A 19,523-nucleotide genomic window follows, 5' to 3' on the forward strand; every position below is an offset into this window, starting at 1 on the left:
TAGCTTGCCTTTTGGGTTTTAGCCCCCCTTAATTCACACTAATCTACTTTTAGTGTTGGCTAGTGTTTAGTGGAGTGGGAAAAATCGGTGTTTAGATCAGTTTTGGGCGGCTAAAATTAATTTATGTTATTTTTAAGTTGATTAGTTTGAAAATGTTTGCCAAAACCGTTACGATGCTAAGAACAATACAAACAACAATGAACAAAACAATGTTTGACAATGTAAGCTAATCAAAAGGACACAAGGATTTAAGGAGGTTCACCCAATGATGGCTACGTCCTCCGTGGTGTGTAGTTTCTGTTTATATTATATCAAAAATGAGTATAAACAACACTTCTAAATGAAGAATTACAATTGAGTAAGAGATAAAAACAAAAGGCTATGTGTTTGGCTTAGGGGTTGTGTTTGATGTGTTTGATGTGTGAGTATGAGAACCCTATATATTGTACTAGATACTAGAATATCAATAGCTCACTTGAATACATAGTTAATATTGAGTAATGAATAATATGAAATAACTCCAAGAACTTGAAAGGTCGAAAATCAGCATCCCATGCATATTAGAAGATCCGCTCGACCGAAACAGGGAGCTCGCTCGGTCGAGCGAACATGAGCTACATTCTGGAGCATTCTGTCTGACCGCTCGACCTACCAAAATGACTCGCTCGGTCGAGCGGGTAGGTCGAGCGACCTTTCTGATCCTTTTGTCAGAATTTTGATCGAGCTACCATAAATCAAGTCCCTTCTTCTTCTTCATTAATCTTCATTAACACCCATAATTCATCATGAATACTCACCACATAATTATATTCATTTGCATTCCACAAACCAAGAGTTACACACATGATTACACACTTTAACTTGTGCACTCAAGTCACACATACCATTCATAACATAGTTAATGATTGATGATATCATTTGAGTTAGAATTGTTTCGATTTGAATAATTATAGATTTGTTCTAATGTGAATGATCATACATGAAACCCAATATGATAATAATTATAATATGATATTTATTGTTACATTTGCACACTAGCTAGGAGTAGAATCTATACAATAATGTAGTCCCTCTATTCTTTTTTATTAGTCGATTTTACTTTTTACACGCATTTTAATTTTTTTTGAGTCTCGATATCTCTTAGTACGCATTATAAAAAATTGTAAAAATTATATATTAAAATTCTTTGCATCAAAATGAATTTAATAAAATCTGACATGAATATATTTTGTTTTCAATATATACTTCAAAAATCAAATATAAATTTCTCTCTCCTAAAATAAAAAAACTTAAAGTGGACAAAAAAAAAACGAAAAGAGTATACTTAGTTAACAATAAAATATTGAAAAAATTGTTTCGTTATTATTATAGTTATGGTTTCTTCTGTTAATTGAAAAGTATTTTTTTAATATTTTTTTATCCAAATTTTTTTTCAGTGGTACTTATTTTTCGACCGAAATAAGATTTTCAAGCATTATTACATTACTACATGTAATATGTTATTTTATAAAGTTATAATATTTTTTGAAAAATGATAGAAAGGCTAAAGTATAGTAATGTGTAATTTTGTAATATACTTCTACTATGTAATATCAATCACTATTTTAATTTTTTCCCGACGGTACGATTGATCCTATTTCTCTCTTAACATGCATGAGAAAATTGCGCAAGAAGTAGTCTCTTTGGTTATTGTGTAAGAATTGTCAATTCGTTTTGCTCATATCCATGCTCTTTGTCCGTTTTGATTCTTTATTAATTAATATTCACGGCAACAAATTTAACATTTTACAATATTAAATTTAGTAGTATTAAAAAAATATCACTAATTCATATTTTTAGTATAGTAATTATTAGTTTTTATTTTAACTTTCATTATAAAGTGATTTAACGACACTTTATTTGGCATTTAGTGACATTTGTAATTGTTACTATAGTCTATAGTGGCATTTGTGAGAAATATCATTAGACCTTATGTCGCAAAAAGCTTTAATGTGATTTTTTATTATTCTGCTAAAGAGTCTATAAATGTCACTAAATCCTCTATATATACTATTAAAAATTTGAAATAACGACATTTAATTAAATGTCACTAAATATATCCCACTAAAAGAAAATTATATTGTAGTGACTCTTTGTTTCAAAAAAAAAACTTTATGTTATTGTAGACTATAAATAATTAAATATACTCTTCTATTTCTTTAAATTTACTATTAAAAGTGATAATTTTTATTATAATATGATATTTTCAGTAAGAATCTTAAAATGACAGATTTTATATTAATCAAGAAAAGTAATGTAGTAACCATGTCATTTGTATTTTGTATGTGGTGAGATTTGATGAAAGAAAATTTAAGTTTATTACTCAAGATCTAGGTTTGATTCATTCAATGTTTGTCTTATATGGAGTAGTAATTTCTTGGTTTACCGTCATCAATTTCCATCGGTTAAATATTTATAATTTTTTTATTTTTGATTATAATAGACTAAAATAAATTGACAAATTAAATAATGTGTACTTTCTATATATGTGAAATTACACATGATATTTACTATTAAATATCAATTGAAATTAACTTCAACAATGATAAAATTATGTACATCTATTATTAAATTGAGCGGATTAATTAGATATTTGAAAATTACTTACCTTTCAGTTAGAAAATATTCATGCTTCTTTTAATTTGATTACTATTTTACTCGATAATCATCAATCGTTTCTAGAAGGCTAATTAATGAAATTCGATTAATTAAATATAACTATTGTCTCTTATTCATTCTAGGATTTTATTTAATATATACTATTCCAATATATATAAATATCTATTAATTTGTATAACTTATTCTACTTTCTTTGGTGTAAATTTTGGAAAGTTTAATTGGAACAATTCGATTCAAAAAAATGGTTTTCTAAGGAGGGCTTTTTAAACCATTAAGTATACACTTTATGTATAATATCTTAATATTTTTGAAATTACAAGTTCAAGTATTCTTAGTAGCTATTTTGTTATTATTTTTTATTCATTCTTGTAAGAGATCGTCTCTCAAAGAGACGACCTCAAAACCAAAAGTCCACATTTTTATTTTCTCTTTAATTTGTATTAATAGAGCTATTTAGTCTATGTATCTTATGCGTCTCTCAAAAAGATCGTCTCTCACAACATTTTGTGTTTTTATTTATTTATTATAGTTGTCAATGTAATAAACAAGGCTAAAACTCAAACCTATTTGAAATACGCAAATTCTTATGAGAGACAATCTCTTTGAAAGATCAGCTCTAATTACGTCGGCCCATAAAAGAAAATATAGAGTAATTACTTGGTAGGCATTATGGATATTATAAGTAGACATTTAAGATATTATAAGACTAGATGGACATTAATGAAATTATAAGTAGAAATTAAGGATAATATAAATAAACATTAAAAAAATATAAAAAAATAGGCATTATAAATAATATAAGTAGGCATTAAAGATTCTATACATAGGCATTTAAGGATACAATAAAAAGGTGTTAAAAATAATGTAAATATGTATTAAAAATACAATAAGCAGACATTAAGATTTAATGAATTAAGCCTAATCTCAGAAAGACAATCTCTCAGAAGGCCGGCTGTATGAAATAACACAAAAAACGACCAATAATTATATCTATGATAATCTCACTTTATATATATATATTTTCTAGGCATTTATTTTTATCTTCTAATTTCGCCTTCCAAGTAGGTCGGCACTAGCACAAGGTTCAACATAAAACACGATACATACCAGGCTAATGCCATCACTAGCACAAAGGATACCAAGGGAGGCCTGGACATTAAACAATGAATAATGTGTATAATGACATGCCTGCACAATACCAATGGAAAACATAGAAAAGAAATCTGGATAACGAAACCAAAATGTGTTTCAAATGTTTACCAGAAAACTTCCCTACAAAATAAAACATCAAAATATGAAGCAAAAAGAGTATCAAATCAGGCAATCTTTACCGATAAGAAGACAAAAAGTGATAGTCCCGCTACAGTGGAAGTTGTCTGCTAATGACAACAACAAGACGGGAAGAAAACAGTGATGTTATACAGTCATGGTTGACTTCATCCACAAATCAACCAAAACAAAATGAAACGGTAATATATCTCTGATTCAAGATCAGTGTAATTGTGTCTACTTTTCGAAACAATATTGATATCTCAAAATAATTGAGCAAAAATCATATATACTTGTCTTGTTTCGGTTGAATCTTTTCACGACATGTTTGGTTCTCAGGAAGATTTGTGTTCTTCAATCTCTGTTTCCCATCTCACCTTCACATACAAATCACAATTATTTTGAGTTCCCACTTGACATAGATTTGTATACTCATCGAGTCTGCAGTGTATCTGCTGTATGAATCTTCCCTGAAAACGCACGGCAAACCAGTTAAGCAATGATATATGAGCGATATGAATGAAAACGCTGTAGTCTTTGTAAAGAGACTGATATAGCATTCAGACACTGTCATTGAACATCTAGTTTGAAAATGAGAACACATCAAGGATTGATGATAATGATCATAACAGATTGAAGCTGTCCTACCCCACACAAATACTATATTGACTAGGAATGGAAAGTGTTAAAGATAAGGGCATGGTAGTCGGTAGAAGTAGCAACTATACTAGATTCTGACTGCAAACATTCAACTATTTAATACTGGAATCAGTGGCATGTCAAGTAACAGTACGTAACACATAAGACGACCAGTCGACCATCACAGTTTCGGAACCTGAAGGCAGCATCTTTACAGGTATAGTACCAAAACTCGAGAGAAAATACATCCACTGATTTAAAGAGACAACATCGAGTATCAAGGCTTTTGCTTTCAGCCTTGTAACAAGGGTTTGGTTTTCATCACGTACAGCAGTACCCTCAATAGAAAAACAATGTTTTCACATTTTACACTTTTAATCATCCAAAATCCACAGCCAATTTCACAATAATTGCAGAAGTATATTATAGCTGCAGTGATCCAACATGTCCAGTAGAAGTGACCTCGATTCACTCCTGCAAAGCGCCCAGAAGGGTAATCCTAATTACATGACTATGTGACAGAGAGAACATAGAAAACGAGGACTGTCCAACAAAATCTCTTAAATGTGATTGGAAAAGATACCCTCAACAGTAGACTCATGCTTTATGAAAGTACTACTATCAAGTTATATCAAAAGGGTGCATAAAGTGAATTTAGGACGAGTGAATTATATGCATCAGCAAATTGGACTTTATATAAACTTCAACTATCAAACACTAGGAGACTATTTTTCATTTATTCTATAGGCCTACCCGCTTAAGAAACACTTCTTTGACGCCTGTTCAAGACCTTTCTTCCCTCGTCAAATTTCTGAAAATCTCATCAGGCCGTGACATTCCTAAATTTAGGACAATTTGTTCTTCCCCTATTATAGTCCCTCCATTTTTTTCAGTTGCAAGTCTTGCAACGCCTTTTTGGGTTGTTTTAGGTTATTTGCCGTATTTCTAGTTTTGCATAATTTTTCTCTATCCCTCTCCTCATCATATGAGCCCCTCTTTTCTATCTCTCTCTCTGTCTCTCTACATGGGCTTCTTAATAATCATGCCTTGTTAGTGTGTCAAATAAAACAGAAGGGAGTAAATATGTAATTATTTCCAATGTAAAATGCAACGGATTCAAAAACCCACAATTAGGAACAAGTTGTCTTTCCACAAGTTGCAAGTAGCAACAACATTTCATTACCTCAATGTCATTAACCCACTCTTGCTTAGGAAATAGGCGGAGTTCGGGGGACAAATTTAAGAAACATTTCAATTACAAAGAGGTATAGATACACGAGACCCTTCTCTTGAAATTACAAAGAGGTCGCTTCCAATTACCTTGATAGCAAACTACATTTAGCGACTTCACGTAAATAAACATATATGAGACATTTTACTATAGTTCATACAATTTGGAACCAAAGAACTACAAAATTTTGCAACTCCTACTACAGAATAAATAAATTACATCAAAATATCTGCACAGCTTATTCATCTTGTAGTTGCCAAGGGTAATCCAAAAATGAGGGAATTAAAGTTTTAAATTACCTTAAACGACGAATTCTGTGGTTTGAGTTTTATATTCTTCAAGGGGGAGCATTTTTGCTGTGTGTTCAATGATTATGCTTGTGAATTAGAATAGTGGTAGTTAATACCCCACATCCACATGTAGACTATATCCTTATTCATTGTGTGAAGCATTTTGGAGATGGAGAATTATCTAAACATGTTTTTATCTTTACAGGAGGTCCATGCGTTAATGTTGAACAAAACAAACCTAAAAGTAGATATTAGGTAGAGTCTTCCTATGGCCAGACTTTATGACTACTCCCTCCTCCCATTTGAGCTTTCCTCATTTAATTTCCCTGTGTAGGCTTTTCCACATATAAGGGACAACTCAAAGGGGAATACTTCCTTTGGAGAGTTTGACGTGAATTACTCTAATGATCATGTGATTTGCTATCTTCAGCTCTTTAATGATAATATAGTGTCTTTACTTCTAAATTTTATAAGAACGACCCTAAACTTATGACAAAGACAACAAGTTATAGATGCTAGGTAATGGGGAAATAAAGTGCGAGTTAATCATAATAAACCACACCAGGTCTTACACAAGTTTTTTTAAAGACATAATTACAAAAAAAATTTCAAAAAAATTTAGACTTGATATATTTAAAGTATACCCTGACGCTTGAGTTTGACCAAAAAAGGGTTTACTTGTCTGCCACTCTGAAGTCTGACCAAAATACCTATCATTAAAATCATGATGCCTTTAGCACCATTCACGAGTAAATAATCAAGTAGGCGTCAAGCATAGTGCAAAAATGTAGTTTTGGTCGCGGACTCTCAATTACAATTAAAAAGCCATGATACGTTTAACAGATTCAAACTTAGAGATTGTGGATAACGCCTATAATACAATGAGATCCAAGAGTTTAAGGAGAGGAAACCAATAATGACTTCTCGCAAAGTCGTTCTCATTATGTTGACCAGATTTTGAGAAAGCTTATTTGTTTTGATCCATTACTTGCTAAGATGACTCCTGTCTGAACATCGAACAAAAGCTTGCTATGATAGAAGAATCAACAAAACAAAAATTACTTGGCACATAAATAATAAAAGCTTTTGCAAAATGACTAATCTTTATTTTTTAAAATAAGAAATAAATATATTCTTGCAAGTCATATATGCAAAACTAGACTATTCAAATGAGTCACTAAATAATGTGCACTTCTAATTTATGTGGAGTTGCAGCCTTGATGGCGATGTTTTGCTACGAAAAGTTGATCAGACATCTTTATCATCACTAACAAGAAAAAGGCTACTTACTCCCAGCCTTCCGCTCCGCTCCGCTCCGCCCCACCCCACCCAAGCTACCTAGGTGGTGTTAGTTTACGACATTAGGGCAATGAAATGTTGTAATATGTGCAAAACTGGATTAACACGCATAAGCAATCAAATAGAAGTAAAACATTTATTATGCCGGTTTTATGATTCATAATATAAAGAGAAATAATTTTAATGCTTTTCACATATATTATGAAAGACATGGAACAAAATATCATTGACCTCATATTCTCAACAGTCAGGGGAATTAGATAAGGGGTTCTCTGCCAATAAAATAAAGATAGTAAGCAATCATAACAATAAAAATGAAATAAGACAGAATTAGATAAGGGGTTCTTTCTGCTTACCCATCTTTAAATTTCAACAGAAGCAGCAGCAAGACGTCTTTTTAAAATTGATCTCTCCGCTTTACATGTTTCACTTTTTACCTCTAGCAGAAAAGCATCGTATCATATATGATAAAAAGGGATGGAAATACATGACGGCAAGGAGGATTTCAAATTAATCCTCACCATAGTAATAAGAAGAAAGGATGGTGATCCGCTCCACCGGCTGGGACAAAGAAAAACAAGGATAAACGCAAGATTAGAATACAAAAGTCCAGTTTACTGACATATGAAATGATTAATTACTAGGATAATCATTCTTTAACACTAGGGGATCATGTAGAACCTAAAACATGCTATGCCTCCTACAGTTTTTGATGAGTATCAGATGTCAAACACCCAGAATGTGCCCATATTTCAGATTTGGACAAACCAAATCAAAGTACTGAGATTCCATCAGAGACTTCAATGAATCATTCAAATCGCAGAGCTATCCTGGCCAATGCTCAAACAACAAAAACTCAGGAGTACGAATTCTCATTGCTCCTGCCTAAGTAACAAAGAGAATACAACATATCAACATATGCTGACTACAAAAAAGAAAACAAAAAAAAAAAGAAATTGAAACAGAAGCAGGCAGAGTCTATACTGCAGTAACTGAGACCTTGTTATGCAAGAGCAAGACAAATCTTGGGCAGTGACCTCCGATACACTGAACAAGAACCAAGAGGCAAATATACTGAATAATGCTTCTGAGTTATTGAATATCAAGAAAGGAAAATACAACCTGGTCCTTTGAGTGGCCAGAACTCCTAAGTGAATTTACTTCAGTTATTTCCTAAAACTGAAAAATACAAAACAGCCCCTATATATAAAATATACAAAGCACTAAAACAGAAAAATAACAGCTCAACTAATACAATGAAAATATTTTGCCAGCTCATCCTTTTTTCTTACGCCTAATATAAGTCAATAACCCTTCTGTTTTATTCCTTGCGGTCTCCGTGGATGGACTTGGCATCATAACATTACCCGCCACAAAGAGATTCACCTTGTCCTCAAGGTGAAAGTGGGGGAAGTGAGCATCAATAGTAAGGTAGTGCTCCCACGTTGCATCAGACAAGACAAGGGTAGACAATGCCATTTCATCATCACTCACCAATGGAAGCGAGGTGCGGTTTAGATTTCCGTATACCAACCAACTCCTCAGGTTAATATCCAAGCTGAAGGTACGATTTGATACTATAAGGAAACGTGCTTGGAGTCACAATTTTGTTTTCTGTGTGTGATTTACATATCTTAATCTTGTTAGAAATGCATCGGATACAGTTACTTGGATTGACAGCAGGCATAGCACATAATCCTACCAACCTGGTATAAATGCATTCCCCCCTCACCCTTCTTCAATCTCCGGTAACTAGGAACAAAATCTAACCCAAAAACAACCATGCTCCATATAAAGCCGCCTCTGCTTCATTGTCATCTTTAATCCAAAGGAGAATTCAAACCTTAATACGCATCGGGTATTATTATGTCATTACTAAACCTAGCCTTAGACTGCTTCCGTTGCTAATCGCTTTGTAATTCCCCCATAGCTCACACAGCCCAAATGCAGGTTGATTAGGTGTATTATTAATAATTGGAATAACCGGTGGTGCAACAACATTCTAATATTAACAATCCAATAGAATTAGAATAACAAAAAAAGAGCCAACTATAACAAAAAGGCTTTTTCTTGTAGAAAATTCCTGTAAATGCAAGACTCAGCAGCGTACAGCCAAAAGCACACCCAACTTGCACCAAGTACAGTATATATGAAGGCACTGGAAGCCTCATCTAAGAACCCAAAATGAAAACAACTAAAAACCCTCGACACCCAGATAGAAGACATAACTCAACAAACTAGACAACAACCCATTTGGTCTCTTGAATAAATACCGACCAAAATAATGACTATCAAAATATTTGCGCAAAATGATGAACAGATACCAGACCTTGAAATATACCATAAATCAAGCGCTAGAATCTTCACCCTTCTCCTTATCATCCTTTTTCAGCTCGGCTTTTGTCTCCTCTGCTGGAGCAGCTGCTTCTTTAGCTGGAGCAACTGCTTTCTCCTCACTTTTCTCTCCTCCAACACTCAGCTTTTCAAGAGCTTCAGCAGTGGCATATGCATCTTTATTCTCCTCCTGCTTCTGCTGTGATTCAGCAATCTCTTGGAACATCTCCATGAAGTTTTTGTTATCTAAAAGTAACATGATTTATAACATCATTATACATGAAAATCCACTGGTATACCAGAAGAATGTTTGTTTAGGTATTGCTGTTAGACAATCCATTTAATACAGCATAATACAGCAAGTACCATTTTCATCTCCATTGTACGAAAATAGTCAGAAAATGTTACCTACAGGATAACAGAGTTTAATGATTACACCCACAATTTCATCGTTACATTGTTCAATCCAGATATTTCTAGCTTGTATTTCCCCAAAAACAATCCAATTTCATAATAAGCACTTGTGATATAATCTTGCACGTGATTGAATATACTGAAATAGATGCAACTTATTAACCGGTAAATGGTAAATTATAAACTAAAAACTTTGGATAACTAAAAATGAATAGAATCAAAGCCTTAATTCCTAATCAAACCTCCTAAAAGATTCAGATAACCAAGTTAAAGCCTAAATTCCTCGTTTTTAGTATAATGAGCTAAACAGGCAGTTCAAATTCATATTGGAAACCGGTTTACAAGCTTGAATTTGATCTACTCACAGTCTTAGTCTCAATTACAGGATAGAGGAATCCAAATTCTAAGAAATGGTATCACAACTCAAACAAATTAACTAAAGATCTCCATTGATCCACGTTAAATGACTACCAATAAATACTAATCAAATGCAACACAACAGATAATAAAAGCAAAAATGTTGAAGCAGTAATGAGAGCAATAATTAAGCATAAGATTAGAGAACTGACTTTCAATAGATGCAAATCGGATGCAGAACATCTCCTTCAATTCTCCATCAGCATAATCACTAGCATGCCATACGCAGGACCTCTCATTTCCAACATGTTCTTGAACCGTCATACCAGCAATAACTACAAAAAGAAAATAAAGAACATTAAATACATAAATAATTTTTTTCAAAATAAAGGAAAATGAAAATAATAGAAAATTGTAATAGTACCATACAGAGATGATTAGCACAGATCTCCAATGCCTTAGATTGCCGAATGAGTAATTGAACCTTTCCACTGACTTTACGCTTGAGAAACTTGACAGTACCAGAACCTCTCTCTTTCCATTGATTTTCTTCTTTATCAAATTTGTAAAGCTTTGCTTTTCTATAATAACAATCCACACAATTCTAATAGAAAAATTGAGACATAACAAAACCCTAACAAGCAGGAAACAGAGGAAAACTCCACAATGGTTGGTGCCGATTAGAATAAATTAAACATAAAACAAAAATTTCATGAGCAAAGGAAAAAAATAAAAAGTACAGATCAAGCAGAGCATTTTCATCTTCTTGACCAGTAGTAATGGCGACCTCTTCAAGTCTGACGATAGGGGCAATTTGAGCTCCAGTATCTTCTTCTGGAACTTGCTCTTCTTCTTTGAGCTCGAGTTCAATCTTATATTTTCTAATTATTCATTTTAATGTTAGCTTAGCTATTCATAAAAGATAAAAATGAAAGGAATATTATATTTGTTACCCTTACAATCAGCAAATCGTCAATCACCTCTAGTTATTAATTATTAATCTCATATTCTAATTACATAAAAAAAAAATCCAGATTCTATAAGCTTTCAAAATATGCAACAAAATTACGCCAAAAACGTTAAGGAGCCTTGCCATCTACATTTTTCCTAAAAGTTTATGGTAGAGCAAGGAACAAACATGATTTTCCTGCCTAAAAAATCTTGTAAACCGCCGTTTTCCACATCTTTAAATTTAGCAGAATCAACCTCCTTTTCACTTGCTGTCGGTAAAGTCAGCGTCAATAACATCTCCGTCAGGTCCCTTGTTACTTGAATCTGCAGAGGGGCCAGACTCGCCTCCAGGAGTTGGCCCTGCACCACCTGGTGCACCTCCTGCACCAGGCTGGTTGTATAGGGACTGGCCAAGTTGCATTACTTCCTGGTTCAATGCAGCCATGGCATCTTTTATTGCTTGAGTCTCACCACCAGAAATGGCATCCTTGAGTTCTCCCAATTTAGCTTCTACTTTTTCTTTAACGGGGGCTGGAACTTTGTCTCCGAGCTCCTTCAATTGCTTCTCTGTCTGGTAGACAACAGAATCCGCCTGGTTCTTTGTGTCGATTGCGTCTCTCTTTTCCTTGTCCTCCTTCGCAAATTTCTCTGCCTCACTAACCATTTTCTCCACCTGTAATTCATTTGCCCCAATTTAGATGTCATGTATTTGGAAGTTTATATAGCAAAGGAATAAAATAATTTTGGAAACTTACCTCATCACTAGGTAGCGTACTAGCACCGGTAATTGTGATGTCTTGCTTCTTTCCTGTTCCCTTGTCCACGGCAGCAACGGAAAGAATCCCATTGGCATCGATGTCAAATTTGACTTCAATTTGAGGAACACCTCGAGGAGCTGGTGGAATACCATCCAAACGGAAGCTACCAAGGGATTTGTTATCCCTTACGAACTCACGTTCTCCTTGAAGAACATTAATCTCAACACTCGTCTGTCCATCTGCAGCAGTTGAGAAGACTTCCGACTTGGATGTGGGCAAGGTTGTGTTTCTGGGGATAATTTTGGTCATCACACCACCAAGGGTTTCCAGACCCAATGATAAGGGTGTCACATCCAAAAGAACAATGTCGCTCACATCTCCAGCAAGGACACCGGCCTATATGATGATATTGGAATGTATTAGTCTTTTATGATATTTCCATTCAGTGCTTACACTATCAAGGAACATTGGAGAACCTCCGGAGATGGGCCAAGAACCACAATCATAATCATAAGTCTAAAAAACCTCCTTCGTTAACAATATAATCTTATGCAGAATTACAAAGAGTTGACCTGCATTATACCAAGTTTTTCCTTTGTTTTCATCTATATAATATTCACGAAATACTACATTCACAGGTAAATCACACATATGAAAGAAGATTGTATAAAACTATATTTTAAAGTATTTGTTTAGTCAAAACCTTTTATACATTCACAATATCATAGAAGTCGGGCCAGTCCTAAGGTTTTTTGGGCCCTAGGCGAAATTTTATGGAAGGCACCCTTTACTTTATAAAAATTTTAACAATGTAAATAATATTAATAAATTCATATAATTTTGATCTCAATGACAATGTAACTTATGTAATGATATAGAAAGATATATAGAAATCTGAAAAATTATCTAAGATTTGATCTATGCATTTAAAGCTAAGAAACACAAAGCAATTGCTAAATAGAGGAACATCTGTACGTACCAAAACATAAGATGTTGGGAAGACTTATACATGTATATTTTAGATACCAAATGCTTCAACTACCAAATCAATCACTAAATTGCCATCTTAGTTGGCTACTCATGCCTATGTGATCACATAACAATTAGCCGAAAGAATTTGTCCTAATGCCAATCGGAAAACTTAATTCACAAGTTCATTAGCATTGTTTCCATGGAACTCACGTGATCTATCAGTGTAACAAAATAAATTTTGCTAACCATTGCTGCATATTATGTCTGCCCCCCTTGTACAAATCAAATTCAAGAATTAAAAAATTTAAATAGAAACTACTATGCATATTTAACAAAGTTATTAAACAAGAACTAATGTCTAGTTTTTACAAGGAATTATGATTTGCTTAAAGAATTATCTTCCCTTAAACGAAAGACTCAACAATAAATAATGGTACTTTCAAATATGAATAATTCACCCAAAAATGTACTAAACACGCGTGTCCTCAATCCTCATAAATCTATCTTCTATAGCAAATGCCCAATCAACAGTCAAACGGTTTATGATAAATCATAGGACATGTACATAATAAGACCTGCACAAGAAAGAAATCGCATGCACACAAGTTCGATCGACATGGTTTCATTCTAAAATCACTCCGTAATAAGAGTAATAGCCCATTAAGCTTATATTTAGTCAAAATCTTTCTAATTTTTCGATGTAAATCACATTTGTGTTATTTTTCCAACAGTTTAATGTCCAAGATCTTCAAAGTTTCAGTAATTAATGTACTGAAATTAAGTCTCAATATCAATAAGCTAACAAGCAAGCTCATTTCAAGTAAAATTTTTCAAGAATGTAAAAGAAATTTCAATAACACTTAGAAAAACAATAGATAATAGGGTATAATACCTGTACTGCAGCCCCCAAAGCAACAACTTCATCGGGATTCACAGTGACATTAGGGTCCTTCCCAGTCAACTTCTTGACTAACTCTTGAACAGCTGGGATACGTGTTGAACCTCCAACAAGAATCACTTCATCTAAATCACTATAGGAGAGTTTGGCATCTCTGAGGGAGTTCTCAACTGGTGTTTTCAACCTAAAATTAACAGAAACAGCAGAATAAATTCCATGTACAATGCAATACATCACAACAAAATGTAACAGCATAATCTATTTAGCTCATTTAGAAACCACAAAACAAAGAAGAAATTGGTACCTGTCTAAAAGATCTGAACACAGTTCCTCAAATTTTGCCCTTGTCAAGGTGGTCTCAATGTGTTTAGGTCCATCGGCAGTAGCAGTAATAAATGGCAAGCTAAAAATAGCATATTCAAAGGTCAGCTGTGAGTTTTACAAATACAACAGATTGCAACCTAGGAAGCACATAAAAGAAGCAAAGTAGTACATATGTCCAAACCCACCTGATTCCTGCCTGCGTCAATGATGACAACTCCATCTTGGCTTTCTCAGCTGTCTCAGTTAATCTTTGTAGCGCTTGCTTGTCCTTTAATAGGTCAATACCTTCATCTCGTTTGAAGCTTGCAGCTAGCCAATCAACTATTTTCTGTTCATACACAAAATCGAGCATAGCACAAACCAGTTTTAGTATGAAAAATTCAAAGAATCACTAAAACAGCCACATATTCTCTACACACCTTATCAAAATCATCACCACCCAAATGAGTATCTCCGGATGTTGAAAGTACTTCAAATACTCCATCACCAACCTCAAGGACTGCAACAAATTAACAAAATTTTCATTTCATTAAGCAATAAGAACGTCATAAGAAGCATAAGGCTCATGGGTGTAAACTTGCATAAAAGCCAAGAATAACAGGGGGTGCAAAGCTACATCTTATACTAGAATAACAGTTAGGTTACTCTATAAGTATACAACCCAAACAGAAACAGAAACAGAAATGGGATGATCTCAATTTAATTCAAGTGCCGAACTACTTAGAACTATACCAAAGTCTTAATATCAAAAGATTGGGGCAGCTTCATAAACCAATAAATTAGTTTCAATGCTCGTCCACATGAACTTTCATCCATTCATTTCGATTATCTTACTTCCAAACTACTTGAAACATCATATGTACCACCTACTTGCAAGCAAACTAACAATAAAAAAAGGTAAAAACATGAACCAAAAATAGTTTCAATGCTCGTCCATATGAACTATCCTCCGTTCATTTCGATTGACTTACTTCCAAACTACTTTAAACATCATATGTACCACATACTTGCAAGCAGACTAACAATAAAAAAATGTAAAAAGTTAGTACCTGAAACATCAAAAGTACCACCACCAAGGTCAAACACCAATATAGTCTCATTACTCTTCTTCTCAAAACCATAAGCCAAAGATGCAGCAGTTGGCTCATTGATAATTCTAAGTACTTCCAAACCAGCAATGCGGCCAGCATCTTTGGTTGCTGTTCTTTGAGAGTCATTGAAGTAAGCAGGTACTGTAACCACAGCCTTGGTTACTTTATCATTCAAAAATTTTGATGCATCGTCCACAAGCTTTCTTAATACCTACAATATTAACAGAAACTCAGTTCAAACAAAGCTCAACAATTAATTAAATCACCCCAAAATTCAAAGTATCCAAAGTTTTTTAAGTGCTTACAATAGTTTTTGACAAAATATTCTATATGAAACATAATAGGAGTAAAACCATGAACTCAACACAACTCATCCATACAAAAAAGCAGAAAAGAATTGCAAAAACAAACCTGGGCAGAGATCTCTTCAGCAGCGAATTGTTTTCCAATAGCAGGGCATTCAAGTTTAACATTACCATTTTCATCCCTAACTACTCTGTAGCTGACCTGCTTAGACTCCTCATCAACCTCCGACATTTTCCTCCCAATAAACCTCTTCACTGAGAAAAAAGTATTCTCAGGGTTCACCACGGCTTGACGCTTCGCAATCTGTCCAACCAGTCTCTCTCCAGTTTTGGTATACGCCACCACAGACGGCGTCGTTCGCTGCCCTTCTGCGTTGGTTACAATAGTAGGCTTCCCTCCTTCCATGGCGGCAACTGCCGAATTTGTGGTTCCTAGGTCAATTCCTACCACCTTCTCATTTACAATCCTCACCGGACCTACGACGGAACTCCGACGACTTTTATTGTGTCTCAAGAAAGCCGAATTAGGGGTTCCCAAAAAGACTTTACTAGAGTTCAATTTCTGGCCGAATAAGACTGAGTTTGGCCTTGACGAGGAGGGTTTTGTAGTGAAGGATGTAAAGGAGGTGGCTCCCAAAACATGGATTTGAGTCGCTGAAAACGCCATTATTGGATTGGGCTTTGCTTCAACCGCAATAGTTATGGTCCGATTTGGATTTGGACTAGAAAAACAAACCAAAACTAAAATGTGAAGAAAATGAAAGAAAAACAAACCAAATCAACCATGCTTAATCGAAACTAAGATGAAAAGGCAACAACAATTAAAAAAAACCACAACGACAATCAAAAATAAGAACAAAAAAGAAACATGTTTTTTAATTGAAAAAACGATGAAACGATGAAGATTACAGGGCGCACACGGTCCGGTTTGGTTTGATTTGACACAAAAATCAGACCAAACCAGAAATTCCGTTATGGTAATTTTTCAGACCAGACCAGTTGTAACATCAGACCGGACCGGACCAGACTGTTCTCTGGTTTGGTCTAAGGTTTTTTTTTTCATTTAAAGCAATTTTTAGGATGAAACTGTTCGTGGTTCCTTCAAGAGAGATATATAAACTGAGGAAAATCATCTACAATAATCAACAGATCCAAAGAATCACAGTCATCCCAAACAGCCATTCAAGAAAAGAACTACAGTGTACAGACTAAGAATTTAAAAATGCTGGATTCAACAACTAAAATTCATCTATTGAAATTCAAAAACAAGGGAAAAAATACAGGATTCACCGATTGAAAGTCGAAAACAAGGAAAAAAAACTATAAGATTTTACCACTTGAAATTCGAAAAATCAAAAAAAAATCAAGAACAAGAATACAAAATTCATGTACAAAAATTCGAAAAATCAAGAAAAATCCAAACAAAAGTACGGAACAAATCAAAAAACACAACCAAATCAATCATAAAAATCAACATTGATTCGAAAAATCAACAAATAATTCGAAAATATCATTAAATAATTCCGAAATATCATTAATAATTCGAAAAAATTAACAAGAGACTAGCATACTTTTCTTACAAGATTCTACACTTAATTCCGTCTGGAAATTAGCACTTGAGAGTTGATGGAGAAAAATTAAGTAAGCGTGTAAGAGAATGGATAGGGTCGCAGAAATGTCAAGAATGAAGGTCTTATCTCATCAGCTTTCTTGAGCAGGTAGAAGAAATAAGAGAAGGCGCTTCCACTAGTTAGAATTTAGGGTTTCAAATTACCAATCCTTAAACATTGCCTTTTTTTTTTTTTTTTTTTATCACCACTCCTCCAAATAAAATTACGAATTTATCCCTAATTTTTAAAAATTACAATTTTACCACTTCCTACAAATTTCTTATTTATAATAATAATAATAATAATATCAATAACAACAATAATAATAATTAACTTTTTTTATATTCTTCAAAAAAAATATAAATAAAATTAATAATAATAACAGTAATAATAATAATAATAATAACAAAAATAATAAAATTAAAATTAATAATTATTATTCAAAAAGAAAAAAATATATATTGAATCGCCCAGAACCCGGTGATTGGACCCCGGTTCAATCGCCACTTTTTTGGCTATTGAACCGGGGTCCAATCGCCCGATTCTGGGCGATTCAATTTTTTTTTCTTTTGTTTTTGAATAATAATTATTATTTTTAATTTTATTATTGTTGTTATTATTATTATTATTATTATTATTATTATTATTATTATTATTATTATTATTACTGTTATTATTATTAATTTTATTTATATTTTTTTTTGAAGAATATAAAAAAGTTAATTATTATTATTATTGTTGTTATTATTATTATTATTATTGTTGTTATTATTATTATTATTATTATTATTATTATTATTATTATTATTATTATTATTAAATAAGAAATTTGTAAAGAGTGGCAATTTTATAATTTTTTAAACTCCAGGGGCAAATACGTAATTTCGAGGGAGAGGGCGGCGATAAAATGAAAAGGGGTGGCGATATTTAGTAACTCCCTTCAAATTTGACAAATTTTGTATCACATATTCTTGGTTGAGACCGTCTACAGTAGACGGCTACATTTGAGCCAGCCCAGTTTATTGAAACTATAAAAAAAATAAATTAAGGTAACTATATCATGTTATAAAACAATGTTATAACACCCATTAAATAATGTTATAATTACATTAGATAATCCAGACTATACAATGTTATACTTTAAACTACATCAGCCTATGTCAAATGTTCACAGTTATAATACCAATTATATTATGTTATAATCCTAAATATAAGATATTATAACCTCGAATATACTATGTTATAACCCAAATATATTGTTACTACACAATGTTACTCCAAACTACATCAACTTATATCAAATATTCACAGTTATAATACCAATTATATTTTGGTTATATCCCCAAATATATGAATCTATAACCACAAATACTTTTATTACAATTCTCCAAAAATTAGCCATACATGTCTTCTTCAACATCATTGTTTTCCACCATTGATGAACCTTAGTTAAAAAAAAATCAGAAAAATCACAATAATTTTTATTACCTTCCCCAAAAAGTATATAGTGTTGTCTTGTTAAACATCACTGTTTTCCATCATTGATAAAGCTTTATTTAAAAAAAAACCACAATCGAATTTAAGCACTAAATCTTCCATTGGAGTATGAAAAATTGATTTCTTCATTTTCAAGGGATAAGTTAACGTGGGGAAGAGGCGGTTAATGATTAGTCTTTTCATATTCCCGAATATAATACACACGCGTGGGAAGAAAGCAGCAATTTTTTATGAAGAAAGCAACATTTTTTAAAAAAAAAAAAGAATTTAAAAGAGAGATGTGGGCTGGGCTCTTAAGAGACGTCTATACTATAGACGGTCTCTTAAGAGAGGGTCTGATTTTGTATAAGACCGTCTCACAAGCTTAACATAGACCGACTCAATATTTACTTTGAAAAAACTGAACAAAAAAATTGTTTTTAACTTACTTAATAAGTTTTTAAAAAAAACATCAACTAGACTGCTTATATGGGCTCATCTAACAGTGAGACGATCTCATACAAAACTTGCGGTTCAACTTTTCATTTTCATTTCTTGGGCTAATAAGTTTATTTTATAATTGGGTCTACCAGTCTACGCCCATTGTTAGTACGGTTTTAAAGTCTCAGGTTTACAATTTATATGAG

At 33.0% G+C, this 19,523-nt stretch overlaps 2 protein-coding genes across 3 annotated transcripts; both read right to left on the minus strand.

Moving 5' to 3' along the window:
* Positions 1 to 3,394: 3,394 nt before the first annotated feature.
* Positions 3,395 to 11,587, minus strand: LOC130808556 (ran-binding protein 1 homolog a-like). The gene is made up of 5 exons (XM_057674015.1): positions 11,553 to 11,587; positions 11,232 to 11,372; positions 10,921 to 11,072; positions 10,704 to 10,826; positions 3,395 to 9,966 (listed from the first exon to the last, which is right to left on the minus strand). The coding sequence occupies exons 1-5, from the start codon at positions 11,585 to 11,587 to the stop codon at positions 9,734 to 9,736; spliced, it is 684 nt and encodes a 227-aa protein (XP_057529998.1). The 3' UTR covers positions 3,395 to 9,733.
* Positions 11,461 to 17,565, minus strand: LOC130809056 (stromal 70 kDa heat shock-related protein, chloroplastic). Of its 2 annotated transcripts, none has more exons than XM_057674670.1 (9): positions 17,362 to 17,565; positions 15,897 to 16,512; positions 15,444 to 15,696; positions 14,814 to 14,893; positions 14,580 to 14,722; positions 14,375 to 14,473; positions 14,065 to 14,254; positions 12,198 to 12,596; positions 11,461 to 12,115 (listed from the first exon to the last, which is right to left on the minus strand). In XM_057674670.1, exons 2-9 carry the CDS (start codon positions 16,455 to 16,457, stop codon positions 11,705 to 11,707), a joined length of 2,136 nt encoding a protein of 711 aa, XP_057530653.1. In that variant the 5' UTR covers positions 16,458 to 16,512; positions 17,362 to 17,565; the 3' UTR covers positions 11,461 to 11,704. The 2 variants fall into 2 exon arrangements, with proteins under 2 accessions (XP_057530653.1, XP_057530652.1); XM_057674669.1 differs by having other exon boundaries at positions 17,371 to 17,557.
* Between the last annotated feature and the right edge of the window lie 1,958 nt (positions 17,566 to 19,523).

This window comes from Amaranthus tricolor, chromosome 3 (assembly GCF_026212465.1).
Source record: "Amaranthus tricolor cultivar Red isolate AtriRed21 chromosome 3, ASM2621246v1, whole genome shotgun sequence".
NCBI lineage: Eukaryota > Viridiplantae > Streptophyta > Magnoliopsida > Caryophyllales > Amaranthaceae > Amaranthus > Amaranthus tricolor.